We start from the raw sequence: 23,323 nt of genomic DNA, 5'->3' as shown, positions 1-23,323 counted from the left end.
GGCAAGGTCACAGCACACGAGTATAAAGGCACAGAAAAGCCCATGTGTCTGGTCCTTAACAGCACCGTATTAACAATATGAAAGACAATATTATACTCCAGGACAGAAATTAGCGTGGCACAAAAAGAGCGGGCATTCAGAAAAACAACTCAGGAGGAAAAATCCTCCACTCTAGTGGCCACGGTAAATGAATCATACACAAGTGTCCAAAATGTGCCTTTTTTAAGTTCAACATTTCCACAACATTGGAGAATACACAGAAATCCCTACGATCGTAGCGTATTTGAAATGACGAGTCTCACGTGTAGATCATTTCTGAATTTTTAGCAATTAACAACAGAATGAACAGACGCCAAACACAGAAGACTCGATATGGCATTTTCATGACGAGTCCCAGCTGAACGAGGAGTCCGAGTGCAGGGCGGGCCTTGGAGCATAGGAAGGCGCCTTGGTGTTCAAAGAGAGGGGTTTGGATGCAAAATGATGCGGAGCGTTCGAGCGCAGATCCGGGAGAGAAGACGACGAAGAGGAAGGGTGCGGCGAGTTCAACGCGGAGTCGTGAGAGGCTTGTCTGGAACTTTCCGGAGGGTTTGGAACAGCCTGAGGAGAGTCTTGAGACTGGGTGGGGGTTACGGTGTGCAGTTGAGAGTGTGTGTGTTGAGGGTCCGAGTCAGTGTCCGCGGGGGCAGAGTCGCGTGTTTGGGCATTGCAGTGAGAATTTCGGTGTCGGCGTAACACTGCGGTGCGCGTGAACCCTTTCCCGCAGGTTTCACACACGTACGGGCGCTCGCCTGTGTGCGAACGCACGTGCCGCTGGAGGTCACCTGACCCGGCGAAGCACTTACCTAAAAACAAGCCATCACAGTTACTGCGTTTTGGATATTCAGGGTGCAAAAATGATAAAAAAAAAACATTATTTTTTCTTAGAAGACTTACATGCGGTACTTTTTTCTCAAAGACAAAATGTCACATTCTGGTAGCAAAAAACTGATGCAGATGCGATTAGCATCTCGTTGCATATCCAACGATACAATACATTAAAGATACATATGAAGCAGCTACTGATGCGTGCGACCCGATTTGCTTCAACACAATGCGATTCAGTGCAATACGATCCAATGGAAAAAATATGATGCTCTGCAATTCAATATGGTACAGAGAATTCGCTTTATGTCGGGATGTGTTCCAGCTAATTCCACAACACGTGCTGATGTGTATGGTTTACCGACAGGAAGAAGGATCAGTATGATGCAGAAGACCTCCAGTAAAACTGACCAAATAACTGCTGTAATGTTTTTCATGATCAGACTCACTGTATTACAGCATCATTAAAACGTTGGAACAACAATAATAAAAAATAAAATAATAATTAACCAAATAGTTAGGAATATATAAATTGGCAGGCAGATGTGTGTGTTTGTGTGTGTTTGTGTGAGCGTGACTCACCGCAGGTCTGGCAGCAGTACGGTTTCTCTCCCGTGTGCCTCATTGTGTGTTTGATTAGTTTTCTCTGCATGTTGAACGACTTGCCACACTGATCGCAGATAAATTCTTTCTCTGAACTGTGAGTCTTCTTGTGCTCCTTCAGATTACTGAGGTTGCCAAAGCCTACACACACACACACAATTTCAATTAGAGCCTCTTGTTTTTACATCGAACACATAGCAACACAACAGCCCAAACACAAATATTTCCATCTTTAAATACACTATATGGACATAGATTTGTGGACACCTAGTATGTGCTGTTTGAACATCCCATTCCACACTTAATCCCCATTCACTTTTATAATAACATCCACTCTTCTGGGCAGATGTTCCACTTAGTAAAGTCAGGTACTGATGTAGGTGAGGTGAGGAGGCCTGGAGTGCAGTCAGCATTCCAATTCATTCCACAGGTGTTCAGTAGGGTTGAGGTCAGAGCTCTATAGGAGGAGATCTTTCGCTCTGACCCATGCAACGCATATCTTAATGAAGCTGACATTGTGCATGGGGGAATTGTCATGCTGGAACAGGTTTGGGTCGGAAAATTTTATTCTAGTATAATAAAAAATACAAAAATTAAAAAACACCATAACCTCCAGAAGATCCAAAAAATTGCCATTTCATGCTTTCTAGCTACCTTCTTTCATCTTTATCCTAAATCTGCACAGCATTTAACAACACATCTAGATACACATTTCCAGCCCGGATGACATGATGTCTCCACGAGATGTACAAGCTCCTTCACTGATTGGGGCTTATAATAAAAGCCCTGGAACTTTTACATCCTTCACAGAAAATGAATGCATAGTTAAAAGTGTTCTGGTAATGAGCACAGCGATTATGCTGCATACATTTGCATGTACATTTGCTCAGGCACCTTTTTTTTTTAACTGCAGTTAAGACAAGGGACCGGTGAATTCGAGATTCAAGTTTTTATTTGTCACAAACATAGTTATATATGTGGCATACAACTTGCAGTGAAATTTTAATTCACACCACTAGGAACAAAGCACCAAGCAACTGTTGACAGAAATGGGCTACATGACAAGATAAAGCTTTCACAGGATGTAGCAGAGATACAACACGAGGGGGAAAAAGTCACTGACTGGTTTTAATTCTGGTCAGCGAAATGGCTCATTAGAGATGTGTGCTTCATCTGTCTTGAAGAGCGTTTTTGTTTTTTATATGTAAGCATTGCTATAACTCCGGCAGCATAATTAAATCAAAATGCTTAGAACGAGAGGTGGGGGGGGGGGGGGGGGTCAAACGTACAGCCCGATAAAGTCTCTAATCCATCCCACCAAATGGATTATAGATTCCATGGTTTGAAATTAAACTCTGGGGGGCAAAATGGAGCAGTGAGCTCAGGGTCATAAACTAAATTGTATGTAAGGAATTGAGTGTTTCTTCATTAGCAATCTAAATGAGTTGTTGTTTTTTTCTTCGAAAGTCTCACAGTAACAGGGATAAACACTGTCGTAAGTGTTCCAGTCTTCTACCCCAAGCATTGTCCCCGCTTCTGCTCTCCAGATATCCAGAGCTCTCTTTAATTGGAGACCACTAGGTGCTGCAGCTGGGGATGGCCAAAGGTTATTGTAGAGGGTTAAACTGAAGAACAATGAAGATGGATTTAAACTGTAGTTATTGTGGACGGGATGCAACAACGGCTTCGTGTGACATTGCCATCGATGGACAATGATGGAACCCTAATGAACGAACATTCAGCGTCACCAAAATGAGGATGAGTTTCCTTTACAGGTCGGTTCCTTCAAGGTTTCTTCCTCCGATCCTCTCAGGGAGTTTTCCACTGTCACCTCTGGCTCACTCGTTAAACTTCTAGGGACTTATTTATGACTCAGACATTCTAGATATTTATGTAAACCTGCTTTGGTAAAATGTTTATTAGTGGTATAGAAATAACTTTAAATTTAATCAGTTTGACTAAAAAAATCTCGTTTTCCCACTTACACCAGGAATAAAGCAATTCGGGAACTTAGCCAAATCTTAGAATGGGAATCGGAGTAGATAAAAAAAACACGGCCATCTCGCTTGGTGTCAAAAGGTTACCCAATGTGTGCATATGTGCTGGTTGTTCCTGCTCCAGAGGTTTATTTAGGGGTCGCCACAACAGATCACTGGTCTGCAAATTTGCTTTGTTGCAGGCTTTTTTTTTTTACTGTATGATCTTCCTGATGCAACCTCACAGTTTCATCGAGGCTTGGAGCGGGACATGAGTGTGCACTGGCTTGTGTAATTACCCAGTGGCTGGGCTGGTTCCTTGCCTGGGAATTAAACCTGGAACATGGTGGCAAAGGGGCAAGTTGGTTTAAAAGAGGCAGGACAGGGTGATATAGAGACGGATGTGGTGACCCCTAACGGGAGCAGCAAAAAAAAGTAGTAGTAGAAAAAGGTTTTTTGCATTTGTGTGTCATTCATTCATTCATTCATTCATTTTCTCCCGTTTATCCGTAATTCGGGTCGCGGGGGCAGCAGTCTAAGCAGGCCCCGGCCTTCGACTGCTGCCCAATCCTCACAGCACCGTCCCTTACGGTCCCTCCTGCAGGTGGTGAGCCCACGGGAAGGCGGCCCCACGTCACTCCGACGTCACGGACCTTGATATTTCCCTCGTAAGGGACCCCCGGAGCATAGAGGGTTAAGGGCCTTGCTCAAGGGCCCAAGAGTGGCAGCTTGGCGATACCGGGGCTTGAACCCCAAACCCCATTTGTGTGTCAATTTTGCTAATTGTATTCTCCCCCTTTCAGCATTATAAGTTATCTTGTATAGCTTTAGGATATACAGTTCCATGTCTAGGATTTAAAGCCCACTGTTTGTATGATATGTTATTTGTTTTCTTCTCATGAATGATAAAAATCGATAAAAAAGGCATGTAGGAAGATTTCTACTGTACCCAAAGATAGGATCTGGATCCATAACAATCGTGACCACCATAAGGCAGATAAGAAATAATAATTGGTGTATGCTGAGTTATTTTTAAGAGGACAGTAAATCTGTACTCGTACAAGCTGCACATTGATAACAGTCATTCATTTCTACAGTTTTGTCCCTTGAGATGATATACTAAAGTGGTTGCTGAAATGTGAGGGCTGTACTCACTTTTGGGAGATACTTATACATAAGGTAGTATCAAACATTGTCCCTCTGTTTTCAAAAAACTACTATATTTATCTACGCTTAAACGCTATCACCTTCAAACTAGTCCCCTTGCACAGCATTACAGCGCTCCCAGCGTTCCGGACACTTCTGGAATGTGTCCTGAAAAATCTTCTTTTTCTTTTGGATCTTTGCAATGCTGTCAAAATGGCAACCTTTGAGCTGGATCTTTATCTTCAGGAAGAGGGCGAAGTTCGCCCGGAGACAAATCTGGCGAATAGGGTGGGTGCGGAAATGAGATCATGTTGTTTCCGGGGGGAGAAACTCGCGTGTGAGAGAGTGCTCACGTGGCCAGAATAGCAGATTTGGTAGAACACGTGTTCCCGATGTACACAGGACGGTGTCTAATGAAGGTCAGTGCTCCATGTGACTGTGCGTGCAGCTTTGTGGTGCCATCTGTTAGTGTTACAAAACTAGCCTCGAAACTTTTTGATGCCACCGCGTATTTATATTTTAATATAATATTAATTATAATATTAATATATTTTATTCTGAAGTTTTTCTGTACAGGACGTTAGGTTCAGTGTACATTAGCACCGAATGCAATCCCTTTTACATGCGGAACATAATTCCGAATCCACAATTTGAGTTCCCTCAGGAACATGTTAAGTGGCGGACCGCAATGATTGTTTTTTTTTTAATTATTAATAAACTTTAAAACATACACAACAATGCCAGGGGTATAAGAAAGAAACTAGAGTTAGCGCAGTGTCGCCGGGGCTACTCACACCGTCACAGAAATAAGATTTGTTTTGCGCATGCATGAAAATACTAAAGAATTCATAGCGCTTGTGTTAGCCGCTAACCAGGAAGTTGCTAGCAGGTAATGCAATGGATGCTATGGATTCTTTAGCGTTTTATGTCAAGCTTTAAGAATTTCTCTAAAAAGGAGAAATAAGAAGAACAGTTAAGAAGAAGAAGTTTAGAAAATTCAATATTAACAAACATGAAATTTGTGCTAATTTTCAAACCCTTTTTTTGGTGCAAACTTCAAAAACACTGTGAACCTCAGCAGGCAAATAATAAACAGGAGACACATCCTTAATCACTCACTTTAGCACTGAAAACAGCTTTAACCGAAAAATAATAATTAGCCCAGTCCTATTTCATCACTTTTGCATTTGGGAAAAAAAATCGATTTAGCAGCTAGTTAAAAAAGAAAATTTATTCGAAAAAATATATGAATAAACCGCTTAAATAAAGAAGCTAGCAGAGCTAATCTCCTGCTTAAAACACAAACGTACAATAAGGATTCATTTGTAGCATCCACATCAGATTGTTTCCGGAAGTCTTAAGACATGTTTATTTTGTGGATGCAAATGCAACAGCACACTAATGGCTGTGAGAAAAAAATATTACAGAACGATATAAAGAAGAGAATTCCTCGGACAATCACACTAGTCTTTCATATAATTATTCACAATGCTGATTCATTGTCGAGCCATGGATAAATATACATTATGTTCAAATGTTTGTGGACACCTGAGCATAGTTTTTGAACATCTTATTCCACATTTAGTTCCTATTTGCTGTTATAATAACCTGCACTCTTCTAGGAAGATGTTTCACTGAAGTTTGAAGTGTGTTTGGGGAGATTTGTGCTCATGCAGCCCTAAGGGCATTAGTAAAGTCAGGTAATAATGTGAAGAGCACTCTATAGGCCACTCAAGATCTTTCACTTCAAACCATGTAAAGCATATCTTTATGGATCTGGCTTTGTGCACAGGGGCATTGTCCTGCTGGAACAGGTTTGGGTCTCCTCATTCAAGTGAAGGGAAATTTGCATGCGATCTTATACAATTGTGTACCTCCAAGTTTGTGCTAACAATTTGGGAAAGAACCACATATGGCTGGAAATTTGGATGTCCCAATACATTTGACCATACCGTGTATGCAAGGTCTCCCATCCAACACCACCGGCTTTTACTTATAATGCAGTTTGTTGCAAATTCGAACTTTCTTTATCTTTCCGTTTGCTTCTTTCCTCTCATGCTATTTTATATATGTTGTCAAACCCTATTTGTATAATCTTCGCTGAGATTATCTACTCAAATAAATATAAATCTACGCTTTATAATCTGTCTAAACCACCCAGTGCATCCAAACAGACCAGTTTTTTTAAAACTCGCTTTTTCTCAACCTGCAGTTTTGCATTATGCCTCTCTAGTGACAGAGGAATCTTTGTGGAACTAATAGTGCTTCCAGAGACTATTCTGAAAGAAAAAAAAATACTGGGCACAAGATGCTGGATGGAGTCATGGGGCATCACATATTTGTATACTCAATGTAGAGTTGCCATCTGACCTAACAAGATGTGATTGAGAGTCACGTGTGTGTAATGGATTTGGATTATATGTAATGCTAAAATGGTTTGCCAAATTGGTTACAAACTATAAAAGACATGACTGCATTTGTATTTACTCCAATTTCTGTGAACTGGCATCCTTTCACTTCTTACTCTCTCTTATCACTCACCTAATTAGTTGAATGAAGGCCACCTGGGTGAACTTAAAGTGTCGATCTCAATATAAGCACACCTGCAGCTTTAAACAACAGCGGTTCTCTGGTTTGATGAGACCCAACAATTATAACTTATTACCATGAAACATGGTGGTGGAAGCATCATGCTGAGGAAATGGCTTTCGTGAAAAACAAAATTTTAAAAACTGGTCAGGGTTGAAGGAAAAAGGGCTGGTGAAAATGAGAGGATGGAACCAAGTACAGTTTCTTGTTGTTTAAGCTTTAAAGATACTTGAGAGAGAACCAATGTTAATTCACTGATTTAAAGCACTTTTGTCTGTCACTCTGGAAAAGGGTGTCTGCTAAATGTTAATGTAAATGAGTGCTTTTGTGTCTTCATCCAAGCTGCCAAATGTAACTAGTAATAGAAAAATCAAACTCGTGTTGACACAGTGGGGTGAATGCTTGTGCAACCAACAAATGTGTGTGTGTGTGTGTGTGTATATATATATATATATATATATATATATATACAGTGAGGAAAATAAGTATTTGAACACCCTGCTATTTTGCAAGTTCTCCCACTTAGAAATCATGGAGGGGTCTGAAATTGTCATCGTAGGTGCATGTCCACTGTGAGAGACATAATCTAAAAAAAAAATCCAGAAATCACAATGTATGATTTTTTAACTATTTATTTGTATGATACAGCTGCAAATAAGTATTTGAACACCTGAGAAAGTCAATGTTAATATTTGGTACAGTAGCCTTTGTTTACAATTACAGAAGTCAAACGTTTCCTGTAGTTTTTCACAAGGTTTGCACACACTGCAGGAGGGATTTTGGCCCACTCCTCCACACAGATCTTCTCTAGATCAGTCAGGTTTCTGGCCTGTTGCTGAGAAACACGGAGTTTGAGCTCCCTCCAAAGATTCTCTATTGGGTTTAGGTCTGGAGACTGGCTAGGCCACGCCAGAACCTTGATATGCTTCTTACAGAGCCACTCCTTGGTTATCCTGGCTGTGTGCTTCGGATCATTGTTATGTTGGAAGACCCAGCCTCGACCCATCTTCAATGCTCTAACTGAGGGAAGGCGGTTGTTCCCCAAAATCTATCAATACATGGCCCCGGTCATCCTCTCCTTAATACAGTGCAGTCGCCCTGTCCCATGTGCAGAAAAACACCCCCAAAACATGATGCTACCACCCCCATGCTTCACAGTAGGGATGGTGTTCTTGCGATGGTACTCATCATTCTTCTTCCTCCAAACACGTTTAGTGGAATTATGACCCAAAAGTTCTATTTTGGTCTCATCTGACCACATGACTTTCTCCCATGACTCCTCTGGATCATCCAAATGGTCATTGGCAAACTTAAGACGTGCCTGGACATGTGCTGGTTTAAGCAGGGGAACCTTCCGCGCCATGCATGATTTCAAACCATGACGTCCTAGTGTATTACCAACGGTAACCTTGGAAACAGTGGTCCCAGCTCTTTTCAGGTCATTGACCAGCTCCTCCCGTGTAGTTCTGGGCTGATTCTCACCTTCCTTAGGATCATTGAGACCCCACGAGGTGAGATCTTGCATGGAGCCCCAGTCCGAGAGAGATTGACAGTCATGTTTAGCTTCTTCTATTTTCTAGTGATTGCTCCAGCAGTGGACCTTTTTTCACGAAGCTGCTTGGCAATTTCCCCATAGCCCTTTCCAGCCTTGTGGAGGTGTACAATTTTGTCTCTAGTGTCTTTGGACAGCTCTTTGGTTTCGGCCATGTTAGTAGTTGGATTCTTACTGATTGTATGGGGTGGACAGGTGTCTTTATGCAGCTAACGACCTCAAACAGGTGCATCTAATTTAAGATAATTAATGTAGTGGAGGTGGACATTTTAAAGGCAGACTAACAGGTCTTTGAGGGTCAGAATTCTAGCTGATAGACAGGTGTTCAAATACTTATTTGCAGCTGTATCATACAAATAAATAGTTTAAAAATCATATATTGTGATTTCTGGAATTTTTTTTTTAGATTATGTCTCTCACAGTGGACATGCACCTACAATGACAATTTCAGACCCCTACATGATTTCTAAGTGGGAGAATTTGCAAAATAGCAGCGTGTTCAAATACTTATTTTCCTCACTGTATATATATATATATATATATATATATATATATATATATATACAGTACATACCAAAAGTTTGGACACACCTTCTCATTCAAAGAGTTTTCTTTATTTTCATGACTATGAAAATTGTAGAGTCACACTAAAGGCATCAAGGGCTATTTGACCAAGAAGGAGAGTGATGGGGTGCTGCGCCAGATGACCTGGCCTCCACAGTCACCGGACCTGAACCCAATCGAGATGGTTTAGGGGTGAGCTGGACCGCAGAGTGAAGGCAAAAGGGCCAACAAGTGCCAAGCATCTCTCGGGGAACTCCTTCAAGACTGTTGGAAGACCATTTCAGGTGACTACCTCTTGAAGCTCATCAAGAGAATGCCAAGAGTGTGCAAAGCAGTAATCAAAGCAAAAGGTGGCTACTTTGAAGAACCTACAATATGACATTTTTCAGTTGTTTCACACTTTTTTGTTATGTATATAATTCCATATATAATTCCACATGTGTTCATTCATAGTTTTGATGCCTTCAGTGTGAATCTACAATTTTCATAGTCATGAAAATAAAGAAAACTCTTTCAATGAGAAGGTGTGTCCAAACTTTTGGTCTGTACTGTGTGTGTATATATATATATATATATATATATATATATATATATATATATATATATATATATATATATATATATATATATAAAAATATATATATATATATATACACACACACAGTAAAAATCTTTTGGGTTTTCAAATGCAAAAAAAAAAAAAAAAAAAAAAATCCCATAAAGCAAATACCATTTTAATTCCACATACAAACATCAAGGGCGTGAATAATTATGTACATCTAGAAAGAGGCAAAATGTCGACAGTACAGGATGATTTCAGAATACAAATCTGAATAGGTTTTTTTTTTCCGGAATAATCCTGATTATTATCCAAGTTAGAAATGGAATAAATCAGACTACATTTTCACTTAATAAGAAATCGTTATTGAGGGACAAGTGGCAAATAGCACACAGGTGACTCATTTCCAACCTTTTATCTCTTAGACAACTTCTGACATTCTTACTGTTGGTCTTTCATCATCGCCAAGCCCTTACCATTTCTGCTAATTCCTAATAATAATCCAGAATACGTCTTCGTACAAATTTTTTTTGGTCCGGGTTGCCTTTTTGTTTCCCGCAAAAAAGTTTAATTAGCAAAAAAAAGTGGTTTGTTATTTACCTAAAGGCCATATCCTTCATCAATCTAAACAACAGCTTCACTAAATTAAAACCGGCCCCCAAAGCCCCTTTTCCACTCTCCTAACTTTCGAGAGGTACACGATGGCGTTATTAGAAATGTCAAAGCTCATTGAGGTATCGTAGGAGAGGTAGAACAAGCTGACCTTAATTTCACTAACCTGGCCTGAAAGGTTCATTCAATTATCTTCATTTCACAGAAGCTGGGAAATAGTCATTACTGGAGATGTGAAAAGAAAAAAAAAAAAAGGATGCTTTACAGTTTTCTTTTTTTTTTTTACATTTATTCAACATCAGAAAAAATCCGAGCTCAGTTCAGTCAGTTTGTGAATTTCTCTCTGGGATGAATAAAGTGAGGTGTCTCTCGATCTGTCAGGATTTTCCTTTTGTTCTCATGTTGTTGGCAGACACTTGTTAGTGGCAATATCTTCAAGTCTGCTGTAGATAAATCCTCCCCTTTAACTCGAACATTAAAGCCTCCATAACCTATGGTTGTGTACAGACGACATTCAAGACAGCAAGGGACCCCTCAGACTAGCATCACATTGTAGACCACACTATCAATAATTGACTGTGTGTCTCTCTATCTTACCCTGAATAGACCCCACAAAAACTGCCATTGTGGCCATTATTTAACAAGCATCATGCAGCCTCATTCTCCTTGACCTTTCAGCAACCTTCGGAAAAGCCAATCGCAAGACTATGAACACGAATCCTGGAATTAGTGTGGCCAGTTTATAAAGACTCCATCACCTGCAAGGATCAAGGATCCTTTCTTGTTCTCCCCTCTATACCCATTGTCTTCATGTTCTCATATTCACACATGGGTTTTCCTACTACCACGGCTGTGTTCATGACTTCAAACTCATCCTCTCCGTTCCCCCCTCAATCACAGATCTGAGGTAGGAAATCTTAGACGTTTTTGTGTTTGTAAGTGTGTGTGTGTGTGTGTGCATCTGTGTGTGTGTGTGTGCGTGAGAGGGAGCACCTCGTCCACAGATGTCACACAGGTGAGGTCGGGCTCCTGAGTGGATCACGATGTGCCGCTGAACATCTCCTGATGCAGCAAAACTGAAACACACACACACACACACACACACACACACACTTTAGCATTTGCAGCACGTTGTTGAAGTTACATTTTTTGAATGCTTATGTGCGTGTGCACACACACACACACACACACACACACACACACACACACACTTACCTTTTCCCACAGAGCTCACAAATATAGGGTTTCTCTCCTGAATGGCGGCGAAGATGAGTCTGCAGGTTTCCCGCCTACACACACACACACACACACACACACACACACACACACACACACACACACACACAGTCAGACTGAACATAACTATTGTCACAGCTTGTGTTGTATTTGAACTGCAGTTGTAAATCACACACACCTGGGAAAACTTCTTTCCACACACATTACACTGGAATGGCTTCTCACCTGCATACACGTGTGTATATATATATATATATATATATATATATATATATACACACACACACACACACACACACACACAGAATATCATTATATCTTATACACTAATATGTAAATTTAAGGAGGTGGCCTTTGTTTTATCAAAAAAGGGGACGTGGCCTCTTCATGGTAAGTGTGAGGTTATTAGTGGTGTGTGTTTTGTCTTACCAGTGTGTGAGCGTTTGTGCAGTTCTAGATTACTGGGGTGTTTGAATGTTTTGCCGCACACTTCGCAGCAGCACTTGTTACTCATCTCCGCGACATTGGACTCTTCCGACACCTGATTTTGAGGGCACGTCTGCTCAGCCCGCTGTGGTGTAGCAGGGTTGGTCACTATCCTGGGTTCAGGCTCCTCCGCCGGCTCCTCCGTGGGAGTGTCTAGGCTAAGTTCTTGCCTGTGCTCTGGCCCCACCTGCTGGTCTCTTTCTGAACTGCAGCTGTCAATCATAGCTTCGGGCTCCACCACCTCATCCAAAACGTGGTAATTAAACTTTTTGAGATAGACAGCCTTTTTCGGGCACGCAGGGGTGCTTTTTGCCACGCTCACAGGTAGCACAGGAGCATTAGAACAGGAAGTCGATGATGATGATGAAGAGGCGGGCACTGTAGAGCTTGTATAGCATGTCAGCGTCTGGGAAATCACCGGCACACTGGTTTGGCACACACCAGGATTTCCTGTGTCCGCTGGTATCGGATTGCTTGTCGCAGCCGAATGCACCGATTGGTTGTCTGGATTCGTGGGCAACTTCGCAAGGCTCTGATTGGCACCTTGGGCACTATTCTGCTCCTCTGACACTTCCTTAAAATACTGCCTGCTGTAGAAGTTCCTTAGCTTGTAACCATGAGCTGGAAGGCTACTAGTAGCCTCCAGGTTGCCCGAAGGTGGGGCCACTGACATCGTGGTCGTCTGTTGGGGTCGCCTGTATTGAACGTTGGGATTAGTGATGTCGTTGGGGGCGGGGCTTTGCAAGTCTGGCTCTGCGGGTAAAAGTCCACCCAGGACACAATCGGGCAGAGAAAGAGGCGGGGTGGCAGGCTTTAAGTACGCGGTGCACATGTTAAGAATGTTAGAGACCTGTAAAAAAAAAAAAAATCCAGAGAGTTACATTTAGATTCAGGGGCTTCACAAATAGTTTTTCATTCAGCTAAATTCATAAGAAGTGAAACCAGATGATTCATCTGACATCATCCGTATTGATTATGTGCATCGTATATTGCCATTTGAAATACCCTGTATATAGCCAGAATTATACACTGTATGAACAAAAGTATTGGGACACATGACTTCTTCAGCCATATGTGGTTTTTCCAACTGTCCAAACTTTTGTCCATTTAGTGTATAAGTTATCCTGATTTACTCTCCTACAAGATGCAAGGTTTTGCTCCTGGTATTTTTAAACGATGAGGTGAAAATACTTCCACACGTTTTTACCACACAGCCAGTATAAGCGACCTGCCGTACCTGTAGGCTCTGTGCGACGTGCAGCAGTGTGTGCGCGTTGTCTGGGTTAAGCTCCAGGTGAGAAGTGTACATGTAATCCAGAATCTGTCCGATGCCCCCTACATCCTGAATAGACAGATGAAACACGTCGTTTTTCACTGCTGGAGAATTCTGGAACAGGGATCTGAAAACACACACACACGTTTTCAGTACATCCTACAGCGCTGTTACATTCAAGATGTCTGTCTGATAATCAGAACGGATTAGATGTTTCAGTAAAATATAGTATCAAACATGTAGGCAACTTTTACACTCTACTTAATTACATTTATGATGCAATGTATTTACCCTTTACTCCACTATATTTTTGACAATCAGCGTTACCAATGACATTTTGCCCGTCAGCTTTACCCACCTTGGCTTATTTATTCTGTAATTTTTCTCCTTTGTGACATAATACTGGAATTTCATGTTAATTGCCTTATTAAAAGATCCAACCAGATGTGCATAAGTGGCCTATTTACAATAAATAGCATTAAGATAAATAGGGTAGGAGGTCCTTATATACAGAGACGAGGGTGATTAATGTACAGAAGGTAATATTATATGGTGTATATATAGTAATATACAATATACTGTGCAAAGATTACAAGATAATATACTTAATGGCATGATATAGTTATGTACAAGTATAAATGTATGCATGGTACAGTAGATACAGTATAAGTATGGGTGGAATGTACAGTAGTGCAAATGTAAGTTATGGAGTACCATTTAACTTGGAATAAGTTTTGCAGTATATATACTTTTACACAAGCAGGATTGTAAGGTAATTTTTACACCTCTGGTGTGTCTGTGTAGAATTTTGTATATAATGAAGAGGAGATATTTAGTGGAAGGAGTCTCCAGCGTCAGCTTTTGCAACAGAAAATTTATATGGAATGGTATGTTGGTTCGGTATTACTTTCTCCAGCCTTCATGTTTGACCTTTCCTGCTCTCCGTCTTACACAAGTTCTTCTGTTCGAACCAAAAATGTCCCATGTTGGACTTAACTGCGTATCAGTCAGTCCAATTCTTTTACCCAGTTTGTTGCATGGAAACAGCAGTCTCTCAAAAACCACATGCACTAACTAAAAACCTAGTGATATCAACATGCACTGGTTCCTGTCCCCCAAATATACTAATACACTGATACACACACACACACACACCTGAAGTAGGGGCTGAAGGCAGCGAGGACGTTCTTGTGTGCTTTGAAGCACACACCCTTCACCACCAGCATGCAGTCACACAGCAGACCCTGGATCCTCTGCTCCTGCAGCTCCTGCAGCAGATACACACTGTGTGTGTACAGCCCTTCCATCACACACACACACACACACACACACACACACACACACACACACACACACACACACACACACGCGACCTGCAGAAGACACACAAATACACTGTCCATTAGAAATCAGGTTCATATTACTTAACCTGCTTTTATGGATTTAATACAATAATACTGTATGATGCATGAATAATAATAATAATAATAATAATAATAATAATGTCCTCCATCATGGCCTAGTTTTCTCTAAACCTGCTCTGGGACAGTGTCTATAATAAATATTAATAATTGCTGAAAGAAGTCTAAAAAATAAACATTGCCCATGAGTCTGATTCAAAACTTGAGCTTTGCAGTGACCAGCCAAGACAAAGTTGGACTTCCGGATTGAGCAACTCGTGCAAATTTAGCACGCAAAAGCTCGCTGATAAACACATCTAGGCACATTAACATTAAATCTATTATAAATAACAAATAAGCAGGTCTGCGCTATAAACTAATAAAACCAGAGTTCATGTTTCACGGCTATGTTTTCATGCTTTACCTTTTCTTCGGCTGACCAGTCACTCTCGACATGAAACGTCACTTCCTGCTGCAGATGCCTGGTTTTGCTATTCTTAAAAAAAGTATATAATACACGGGTTATTGGTGTGATTTTAAATATCATGCAGGATATTATTTTTACACCTTTTTGTTTTGGCTTAGATTATCTCTCCACCGAACTATAAGTGTTTTTGTTTCTGCACGGACGGCGAATGCTTCTGCGATGCACTGAATTACAAAGCCGGCGTTGTATTAAAATGTCAATATTATCAGAAATAGTTCACCACGCAGATTTTATGTGCATCCGTATATTTTCTTTAATTTACCTTGTTATATGTCTCTTTTAAAATCTCGTGGCATTTTATAGAGTTTTAGAAAAATTATTATATTACGTGCAGCGGAACTGTTATTGGATTTGGTGTTCCTGCACGGAACGTAAACACCGATGCGTTGCGCTGCCGGCGTGGTTTTGATTTGAAAGTGATCAAAAGCGGTTTTTTTATTATTATTATTATTGTTTGATTCATATTTAATCGTCAGGTGCACGTGAAGGTGTGCGTGTAATCCGTTGAAGTCGGGCCAATTTTATAATAATCGATGAGAGTAGTGCTAAAAAGTGTTTGTGTGAGTGTGTAGAAACCTGTGTGTGAGTTTGCTGATCCACGATGGTGTTTTTCACTTGTAACGCGTGTGGAGAATCGCTGAAGAAAGCCCAGATCCAAAAACACACGTCTATGTGCCGGGGATGCCAGGTCCTCTCCTGCATTGACTGTGGAAAAGATTTCTGGTAAGACTCCCTAAACCCTGTCCACTCTGAGTTCACTAGAACCAGTGCATTATAGATGCTCCACGAGCTTCTCAGCAACGTTGTGTCTGTAGGGGTGAGGACTATAAGAGCCACGTGAAGTGCATCAGCGAGGATCAGAAGTATGGAGGGAAGAACTACGAGGCCAAAGCAAACAAAGGAGATGTGAAGCAGCAGCAGTGGATTCAGGTACGTCAGCCATGCATCATCCTACTCAAATCCAACACAGAATCCAGATGTTTTTTCATATCTACAATTCCTGGAATAAATCTGGTACGGTGCATATGAAATAAGGGTTGAAGTTGAATTTGGTTGAAGTTAACAATGCAATCTGTTGCACCAGAAGTGCAACATCCTGCATATTTCAGACTTAAGGGTTTTTGACAATGTCAACCGTTATGTATTTTCTCCACCGTCCCTGTGAAATTGATTTCCACGGAATCATCGATGACCTGTTAGAACTAGAGGGTTCAGGAAAACATTTCCAATCAGAATCCAGAATTTCACAGCGCTGAGTCTATTGTCTAGGAACAAATGGGCTGGTTTCCTGATGAATGAAACTCATACAGGAAAATACTGACATTCTACAATAAGACACTGCTGTTAGTCCGACCAGCTTATAGTGTACACACAACTGTGTGTGTGTGTGTACAGAGTGTCCAGTCGGCGATGGATAAGCCTGGTGTGAGCGCAAAACTGCGCTCTGTGCTCCAGCAGGTCGCAGCTTACGACAACGTCCCACGCAAGAAAGCCAAGTTTCAAGTAAGAACCATCATCATCAAATATATTGACACTTTGGACACCGTTTTGACAGAGGACAGTAAATCTGTACTGCTATACAACCTGCACACTGACTGCTCTAAAATATATCCACAAGTTAAATTAAACCCTTCAAGGCAACACACATTTATTCCTTTCTTTACTTAGAAAAAAAAAAATTCCACCGAAAAAAATAATTTTTAATCACTAAACATTTGTTTTACTGATGCGCCAAGTCTCAAATCTACACCAAAATCCACCATGGTGCCCACATCCGGCAATTAAAACCGTCCGTGTGTAAACATAGCAAAAGCTCAGTTTGGTGTCCTGATGATTTACGGAATTTAAAACATTTTTATGTTGAGTTTGGTTTTAGTAATAATAAATACATTACATACATTTGCATAAAGCATCAATATTTGCCCATGTGCATGTTTGATAAAAAAAAAAAAAAAAAACTTAAGGTACAATTAGATACAAATGTGCGATTTAGTTGCGATTAATCACGAGTCAACATTTATGCAATTTATCGATTGACAGCCCTTTTTATTTCTTTTTTTTCCCCCTTTAGAACTGGATAAAGAACAGCCTGAGGATTTATGACTCCAATCTGCAGGATCAAGTCTGGGAGATCTTCTCCTCTTCTCAGAATCCTGTAAGTATCAGACTCTCAATTTACACATTTGCTCACTCACACGTGTCAAAGACGCTAATCATATCCATCCTGTAGGATAACAAAGCCGTCCAGCCCGAGCACGCATCTCCACCAGCGCCGCCAGCGCAGGAAGAACAAGTGAAAGGCGAGGAGAAGCAGAAGAAGAACAAGAGAGAGAGAAAAGAAGAGCGGCAGAAGAAGGGTAAAAAAAAGCGAATGGAAGAGGAGCAGAACGGAGAGAATGGCGTAGAAGAGCCTCGGGAGCAGAAAAAGAGGAAGCGAAAAGCAGAGGAAGTAGAGAGTGTGAAGGGGAAGAAAAGGAAAGAGGAGTGTGAAGGTAAGCATGTTAAATCGGGTGTTTGTCATGGCACACGGTCCTGAAAAGCATGTGCTCTTTTAAAAAGCGATCTGTTTTTTCTTTAGAGAGACAAAACCTGGAGGAAGTAGAGGATGAACAAGAGGAAGCACAAGAGGAGTCCAACACTAAAGGTAGAATCCTCTTTTAATTACATACGCTACAAAGTAGTATATCTTAGTTGAAGTGATCCTAAATCCATATCACTAGGAGACCCAAACCAGTTTCAGTATGACATTATCCCTGTGCACAAAGCCAGCTCCATGAAGATATTTTTTACATTGGTTGGAATTGAAGATCTTGAATGTCCTGCTATAGAGCTCAAATTCTATTGGGTCACCATTAGGATGAACTGGAACACTGCACTCCAGGCCTCCTCACCTACATCAGTACCTGACTTTACCAACACCCTTGTGGCTGAATGAGTAAAAAATCTACCACAAAAGTTATTGTATCGTACCAACCTTTTGGTCAGGTGTTTACAAACCTTTGACTTTTTGTACGTTTTACTCTCATTTTTAGTCCTGATTCATTTGTTCAGACATCCAGGAGAATTCCAACACTACAACGGAATGTTCTAGAACAGCTGTAAACTCTTACTAACTACAACAGGCATGAGCGATACAAGAGACAGAATACATGATGTGATGTTCAGTATTCGTTCATCATCACAAGCCCAGGACGGATGCGCTTCAATCCGCACACTTTATTCACCACATATTTCACTATGGGACTTAACTTAGTAATCTAGAGAACCAGTGTTGATTTATTCATTATTAGAGACTCGAAGCACTTTTGTACTTCGCAAGACTAAATTAGGGGGAAAACAAATTGCGATTTATATATATAATTATGCATTGTGATCCATTTGACTGTAGAGGGCAGTGTTGTTTTATGTGTGCATATAGACATAATAATGATAACTGTTGGTTTGTATGTTTAGGGAAGTTTAACTGGAAGGGAACTATAAAGGCGGTTCTCCGTCAGGCTCCAGAAGACGGTATCGCGCTCAAGAAGCTCCGCAAAAAGGTACACACACATACTGCTTCCTGTACTGATGCACAAAACGCCCCACATTTGCATAAAATCTACTCACTCATATGTTGCTCCTGTGTTGAACTGAGGATTTTTCCTAAAGCAAAAAAAATGGACAGTAATTTGAATTTTTTTGTGTGTGTGTTTTGCAGGTTTTCTCAGCGTATTATGCTTTCAGTGCAGAAGACAACCATAAATCTGAGGAGGAGCTGTTTTCTCTGTTCAACAAGAAGCTAAAAAACCCCAAGTTTAAGATCCTGAAAGAAAAAGTCACACTTGTTAAATAATGCTTCTTTTGCACATTTTTCCCACACCGTTTTATCCTGTCCATCAAACACAGTTTCATCCCATCCATGTATATTTTTCTTAAAATAAACGTTCTTCCTGAAAAAAGATATGTTGTCTGGCTGGAGTGAATCTTATAACGTTACACATAGACACACACACACTTTTTTTTGCCGTGGACAAATATGGAGGCTTTATGCAAATGTATGTTAATTATTAGGGAACAAAACTCAACATAGAGCATGAAGACAAAATATTCTTGTAAATGTATTGAAGTAATTATGGTGCTTCAAATTCCGTAAATCATCAGGACGCCAAACAGAACTTTTGCAATGTTTCCACACGGATGGTTTTAATTGCCGGATGTGTGCACCATGGCGGAGTTTGGTGCTTGATTTGAGACTTGGCGAATCAGTAAATCAAATGGTTAGTGAATCAAAACTCCACAGAAAATGTATATCTTTATTTTATTTATATTGATATATATATATATATATATATATATATATATATATATATATTCCCATGGGCTCACCACCTGCAGGAGGGACTGTAAGGGATGGTGCTGTGAGGATTGGGCAGCAGTCGAAGGCGGGGGCCTGCTTAGACTGCTGCCCCCGCGACCCGAATTACGGATAAGCGGGAGAAAATAAATGAATGGATGAATATATATATATATATATATATATATATATATATATATATATATATAATTAGTTTTTTGTTAACATTTGCCATTTGTACACAAATTTCTATACTACAAGTAAGTTAGCTGATGCTACCTTTTAATTTCATGTTGACTAGCTACAATATACAGTAAATATAAGCGTATATATCTACAAAATAAACTCACATTCTCCATAGTTATTTCTTTCACCTGATACATCACTAATACTCAAACACTGTAATCATATAAAAAGAGTTGCCTCAGGCAGCTTAGTGTCAACAATCTCATGCTAGCTGGCATTAGAAATCAAAAACAAAGCTGTTGAAAACCATTTGCTAATGTGTTTCATGCGTTTTGGCGTACAAAAACTATTCCCCTATTACGTTCCTATCTTTTCTGAGTTTATACATGTCTATGATAAAAGGAATGAAGAACTTCGTTACAGTAGCTTCAACTTCGTTAACGTACACTTCATGGGCAGTTTTCAAACATTTCATGCTGGCTTGAGTGTTAACCTATTTACTAGCATAGTTTTTAAGTCAAGTCAAGTGGTACACAGTGCACAGTAAAAATGAGACAATGTTCCTCCAGAACCCTGGTGCTACACTAAACAACAACATAGAGCTACATAAAGTTTTTATACTGATGCTAGGTTATTATCCTGATTTATACAGTAATACATAGTGTTCTGCTTTATAATATAATGTTAGGTCATTATTAGCTACTATAATGCTAGTTTGTTGTTAGCCTGTTTAGTACAGTGCTAGTTCCTGTGTTAAGCCTGTTAAATGTGGTGCTATGTGGTTATTTTCCTGGTTAATACATTGCTCGATGTTGTTAGCCAGTATAGCATAATGCTAGTTTATTGTTGTTATTGTTATTGAATTAATTTAAGGGCATTGTTAGCCTTGCTAGCTTTTTTAGTTTGTTTAGATGAATGCTAGTTCAGTATATTTTTCTAATACTATTTAGTTGTTGGCCTGTATAGAACTTTTGTACGTCGCTCTGCATAAGGGCGTATGCTAAATGCCGCAAATGTAAATGTTTTAGTTAATGTGTTAAGCTTATTAAATGTGGTGCTACATGGTTATATTGTGGTTAACCCAATGCTAGATGTTGTAAACTATTTTAGTTTTTTTATAAATGCTATTATATGATCATTATATTACAATAAATGACATTATATTACATTAGATTATATTGCTTTCCACTAGTTTTTGTCAGTCTAAGCTGTTGTTAGCCTGTTTAGCACAATCCTGGTTGCTGTGTTAATTCTGTTTTAAAAAATACTACATAACTGTTGTTAGCCTGCAAAATATATTGTAATTTAATTTAGTTATACTTGTATAGCACCTTTTTTTATTTTTTATTTTTTAAATCAACAGACACTGTCAAAAAGCTTTCCAGTGATAAATGAGTTATAAAGTATGAATTTATATGGGTTTTATTTTATGCCAATAGGTTTACCCCCTATAAATGTATCCCTAATGAGTGCGCCAATGGAAACGGCAGAATGCAAACTGCAGTCCTAAGACATTATAGTACACTGTTTTTATTAATATTACAGACCAAATCGATCCTAATATTTTTAGAGTTGTTTAGTAACTTTATGGATCTTTGGGCTGCTCATGTGGAACCATCCTCAGCTGCACAGAGTATCTCCAATGAAAAAGAACTTCATCCAATATAATGCTAATTTGTTGTAAGTTCACTGTTAGCCAGAATAATACTAGTTTGTCATTGTTTCTTTCTTGTTGCTATTTGTTTCTTTGTATTTATTCATTTATTTGTTTGATTATTTATTGAACTAATTCTACTTTGTAGTTATCCTGTTTATTGCTAGTTCCTGTATTAATGTTTGTTAGCTTGTTTGCTGAGATAGGGGTGTGGATTGAGAAAACTGTCTTAACATATGTGACATGTCCAACCCAAAGAGGCTGAAGTTCCTGGAATTTGGTACACCTGATCCAGTGAGTTTGCAGTTTCCCATAGATGCCTGCTTGGTCAGCTGATGGAAAGTTCAGTATGACCTTATCGGTTGCCATTCACGATTCAAATTTACCAGCGTTTTAATCGTTTTCTTTAGTAAAAAGCTTATTTGTCCCGCGGGCACACCCCTGCCGTGCTGGCTCGAGCTGTCTATGGATTTTGCATTGTTGTTTTTTTTAACCTTTTTTAACAAAATAAATATCTCTGGAGAGTTGGGTGACGTTAGCGAGTGAGCAAGCCATTGTGCTGACCCTGGGGAAGCGGAGTGAATGCAATACTCGGCCGAACCTGACACTCTTACTCTCCTTACTCTTATCCATAGAGAGAGAGAGTGAGAGAGTGCCGGGGGGGGGGGCAATGTCTGCTCCAACAATACTGTGCCTGTGATAGAACTTTATCAAAGTCAGGTCATTTTACTCCCTACACACACTGAGCCGCTGAGTTTTCAGACTCGTTTTTTTATCCAAGTAGTCTGGAGAGAGCAGCAAATATTCTTCTCCATGGATTCTGAGCTACTTTACATTTTATTACTTATGCTCAGTTTCTTTCTAGGATGATCTGGTTTTCTGTGTCTCTCTCTCTCTCTCTCTCTCTCTCTCTCTCTCTCTCTCTCTCTCTCTCTCTCTCTCTTTCTCCAAGGAGATTGAGTTCCTCTCTGATCTTGGCAGTCTGGACTCACAGACACTAATACTTCTTGTGTTCAGGCAAACTACAGAAATCCACCACTCCCTTGGCTTCTGGTCCAACACCTGACCTTCTGAACCCACGCAGGTGTGTCTGTTGCTCTAACAGCTGTGTGTTGGGGTAGCAGGTGCACTGGCCACCTTCCACTGGCATCCTCGGCCAAACCGAGATAGGAAGTGTTTAATTTCTGCTGCCTGGCTGCTGCTCTGTTGCTACTCCATTCTTTAAACCTGGTCTCAGATTGCGTGACCCAAGAGCGGATTGGGAGAACAGCTAAGAAAAGCATCAGGATCTCTCTGACTCTGCTGGTACGCCAAGTGGTGGCAGCATTGTTGATGACTTCTCACACCTGTATAAAGGTGTCCTCTTCCTTGTACCATCTGGCAGAAGGTGGCAGAGCATCTGTGCTACCACCACCAACACCACAGCTTCTTCTTGCACTGTAGTGTATTTGTGCAGTCATTTACAGTCCTATTTATTTTTTAAAGTAACTGACACTTAATATCTGGTTGCATTTCCTTGGCTTCCACTAAACTCCATCAAACTGGCATCATCCATCCATCCATCTTCTCCCGCTTATCCGTAATTCGGGTCGCAGGGGCAGCAGTCTAAGCAGATTCCCCAGACACTCCGTGTCCGGGGATCGGGCTGTCAAGGCCTCCGCCTTCGACTGCTGCCCAATCCTCTCAGCACCGGTCCCTTACGGTCCCTCCTGCAGGTGGTAAGCCCACGGCAAGGCGGCCCCACGTCGCTCCGACGTCACGGTCCTTGATTTATTTTTTTCGTAAGGGTCCCCTGGAGCATAG

At 40.4% G+C, this 23,323-nt stretch overlaps 2 protein-coding genes and 1 long non-coding RNA gene across 4 annotated transcripts in view; 1 reads left to right on the top strand and 2 right to left on the bottom strand.

Annotated features, from left to right (window-relative positions):
* LOC310739848 overlaps positions 1 to 18,279 on the bottom strand; it is a 125,767-nt gene extending 107,488 nt beyond the window's left edge. Inside the window, exon 1 of the long non-coding RNA XR_014537508.1 lies at positions 18,251 to 18,279. This is a non-coding gene — a long non-coding RNA (uncharacterized lncRNA). The remainder of the gene's footprint in view (positions 1 to 18,250) is intronic.
* zbtb49 (zinc finger and BTB domain containing 49) lies at positions 333 to 15,493 on the bottom strand. Of its 2 annotated transcripts, none has more exons than XM_083566044.1 (9): positions 15,285 to 15,493; positions 14,616 to 14,833; positions 13,425 to 13,587; positions 12,131 to 13,037; positions 11,880 to 11,926; positions 11,681 to 11,754; positions 11,459 to 11,541; positions 1,447 to 1,608; positions 333 to 845 (listed from the first exon to the last, which is right to left on the bottom strand). In XM_083566044.1, exons 1-9 carry the CDS (start codon positions 15,405 to 15,407, stop codon positions 382 to 384), a joined length of 2,241 nt encoding a protein of 746 aa, XP_083422170.1. In that variant the 5' UTR covers positions 15,408 to 15,493; the 3' UTR covers positions 333 to 381. The 2 variants fall into 2 exon arrangements, with proteins under 2 accessions (XP_083422170.1, XP_083422171.1); XM_083566045.1 differs by lacking the exon at positions 15,285 to 15,493 and having other exon boundaries at positions 14,616 to 14,760; positions 14,809 to 14,878.
* lyar (Ly1 antibody reactive homolog (mouse)) lies at positions 15,310 to 19,287 on the top strand. Its single transcript, XM_083566067.1, has 8 exons — positions 15,310 to 16,070; positions 16,163 to 16,277; positions 16,743 to 16,850; positions 17,419 to 17,502; positions 17,578 to 17,839; positions 17,926 to 17,991; positions 18,801 to 18,886; positions 19,045 to 19,287. The coding sequence occupies exons 1-8, from the start codon at positions 15,949 to 15,951 to the stop codon at positions 19,177 to 19,179; spliced, it is 978 nt and encodes a 325-aa protein (XP_083422193.1). The 5' UTR covers positions 15,310 to 15,948; the 3' UTR covers positions 19,180 to 19,287.
* Positions 19,288 to 23,323: the final 4,036 nt, after the last annotated feature.

This window comes from Silurus aristotelis (genome assembly GCF_946808225.1).
Source record: "Silurus aristotelis genome assembly, chromosome: 17".
Lineage (NCBI taxonomy): Eukaryota > Metazoa > Chordata > Actinopteri > Siluriformes > Siluridae > Silurus > Silurus aristotelis.
Note: the sequence above shows the minus strand (reverse complement) of the source record. Positions and strands in the feature narration are given on the sequence as shown.

Bases quoted from the DNA above. Each gene is read 5' to 3' on its own strand.
- zbtb49 (XM_083566044.1), bottom strand. From the start codon at position 15,407: ATGATATTTAAAATCACACCAATAACCCGTGTATTATATACTTTTTTT. The intron at 14,834-15,284 runs GTAAAGCATGAA...TGTCTTCTGCAG, and splicing joins ACTGGTCAGCCGAAGAAAAG to GTCGCGTGTGTGTGTGTGTG. The intron at 11,927-12,130 runs GTAAGACAAAAC...ACGTGTATGCAG, and splicing joins GCACAAACGCTCACACACTG to GTGAGAAGCCATTCCAGTGT.
- lyar (XM_083566067.1), top strand. From the start codon at position 15,949: ATGGTGTTTTTCACTTGTAACGCGTGTGGAGAATCGCTGAAGAAAGCC. The intron at 16,071-16,162 runs GTAAGACTCCCT...TTGTGTCTGTAG, and splicing joins GACTGTGGAAAAGATTTCTG to GGGTGAGGACTATAAGAGCC. The intron at 16,278-16,742 runs GTACGTCAGCCA...GTGTGTGTACAG, and splicing joins AGCAGCAGCAGTGGATTCAG to AGTGTCCAGTCGGCGATGGA.